We start from the raw sequence: 1,396 nt of genomic DNA, 5'->3' as shown, positions 1-1,396 counted from the left end.
AAGGATGAGACTCTCTCTCGAGGTGGCCCGCAAGTTCTTCGACCTCCAGGACATGCTTGGCTTTGACAGGGCCAGCAAGACGGTTCAATGGCTCCTAACCACGTCCAAAGCAGCTATTGAAAAGCTAACTGTCGCCTCCCGACCTGGAGACCGCGCCTTCACTAATGAAAGCCACAGGAATATTGAGTCGTCTACATCGGAGTGCGAGGACGTCTCCACTGTCTCCGACCACAAGGGCAAGTCCCTGCACGTGGTCGCCACTTCTGGTACTGAAGCAAAGAGGCCCAGCGCGAAAAGGGCTAAGCAGCCAAGGAAAGCAGCATTCCATCCCAATATTGCACGAGAGAATAGGACCAGGGCCAGGGCAAGGGCAAGGGAGAGGACAAGAGAGAAGAAATGGATGAGCAGTGCAATGTCGAAGGATGGAGGTAACCAGTGGGCATCCTCGTCACTCCCCCTTGTCACTATTGAGGAGGAATCCGATGGTCACGACCTGAAGTCATCGTTGGACTTGGTGGCTGAAGTGGAAGAGAGATGTTCTTCCATGCCAAATCAGCATGACAAGCATTCCAAGGAGAGAGCTCCTGAGGTCCCATTGGAGGGTGGATCGCTTCCAATTTCTATTTTGGACTATGGCCACAACTTCATGAGCATCAACGACACCATCAGCATCTTCCAAGAGCAATGGGACATGGAGGGAACTCCGAGGCCATGGGAGGCCTTTAACAACAGTTCCATCGCCTGACCTTGCCACCTTTGGTTTATCCTTCAGACTTTCTTCCTTTCTACTTCTTTGTGTTTTCCAATTTGATGTGTGCAATGTTTGGTTTGCTTGATGTTTCCTGAATAACGTTAACTATGCTTTCTAGCTTTCTGTAATCTCTGATATATATCAAACGCTTGTGTTGTTTTAAATAACTGTTTCTGCTATATCTCACCTCAGCAATTTCTGTTTAGGCATTGAAGTGAAACAAAGCTCTGAACTAAATGATTTGGGAGAGCAAAGATGAAACCCGAGCTAAAAGTTGGATAATGCTCATAATTTAATGACTGCTGTGATAGCATCTTTCGCAGTTTTCCCGTTGAGATGTTTTATGGGTGTTCTATCTAACTTTTTGCTGATGGAGATGGCCACCAAAGTGAATCAACTGTAGCAGCTTAATCCTTTAGTTCCAATATAAAGCTTGATTTGCTCCTTTCAAAACTATGTTGCATAGCCTCTCATAATTAGAAGTTCTTCTAGCTTTTATTTTTGAGATTTTTCTTCTCTTTAGAGCTTTAGGGCTGTTAATTATGAGATTTTTGTCGTGAACGTTGGGATGTTAATCTGGAGAGCTAGAAAAATATTGACAGTTGAAAAATTCCAGCATCATCTATTCAAGTTTGAAATTTCAAT

General features: G+C 44.7%; 1 protein-coding gene across 1 annotated transcript in view; it reads left to right on the top strand.

Moving 5' to 3' along the window:
- The window catches only part of LOC105041574 (uncharacterized), a 1,074-nt gene extending 329 nt beyond the window's left edge, over positions 1-745 (top strand). Inside the window, exon 1 of the mRNA XM_010918517.1 lies at positions 1-745. This exon is cut by the window's left edge and continues 329 nt beyond it. Coding sequence (XP_010916819.1) covers positions 1-745 — 745 coding nt within the window.
- Positions 746-1,396: the final 651 nt, after the last annotated feature.

The sequence above is a fragment of the Elaeis guineensis genome, chromosome 3, assembly GCF_000442705.2.
Source record: "Elaeis guineensis isolate ETL-2024a chromosome 3, EG11, whole genome shotgun sequence".
Classification (NCBI taxonomy): Eukaryota; Viridiplantae; Streptophyta; class Magnoliopsida; order Arecales; family Arecaceae; genus Elaeis; species Elaeis guineensis.
This window is presented reverse-complemented; position numbering and strand designations above follow the sequence as displayed.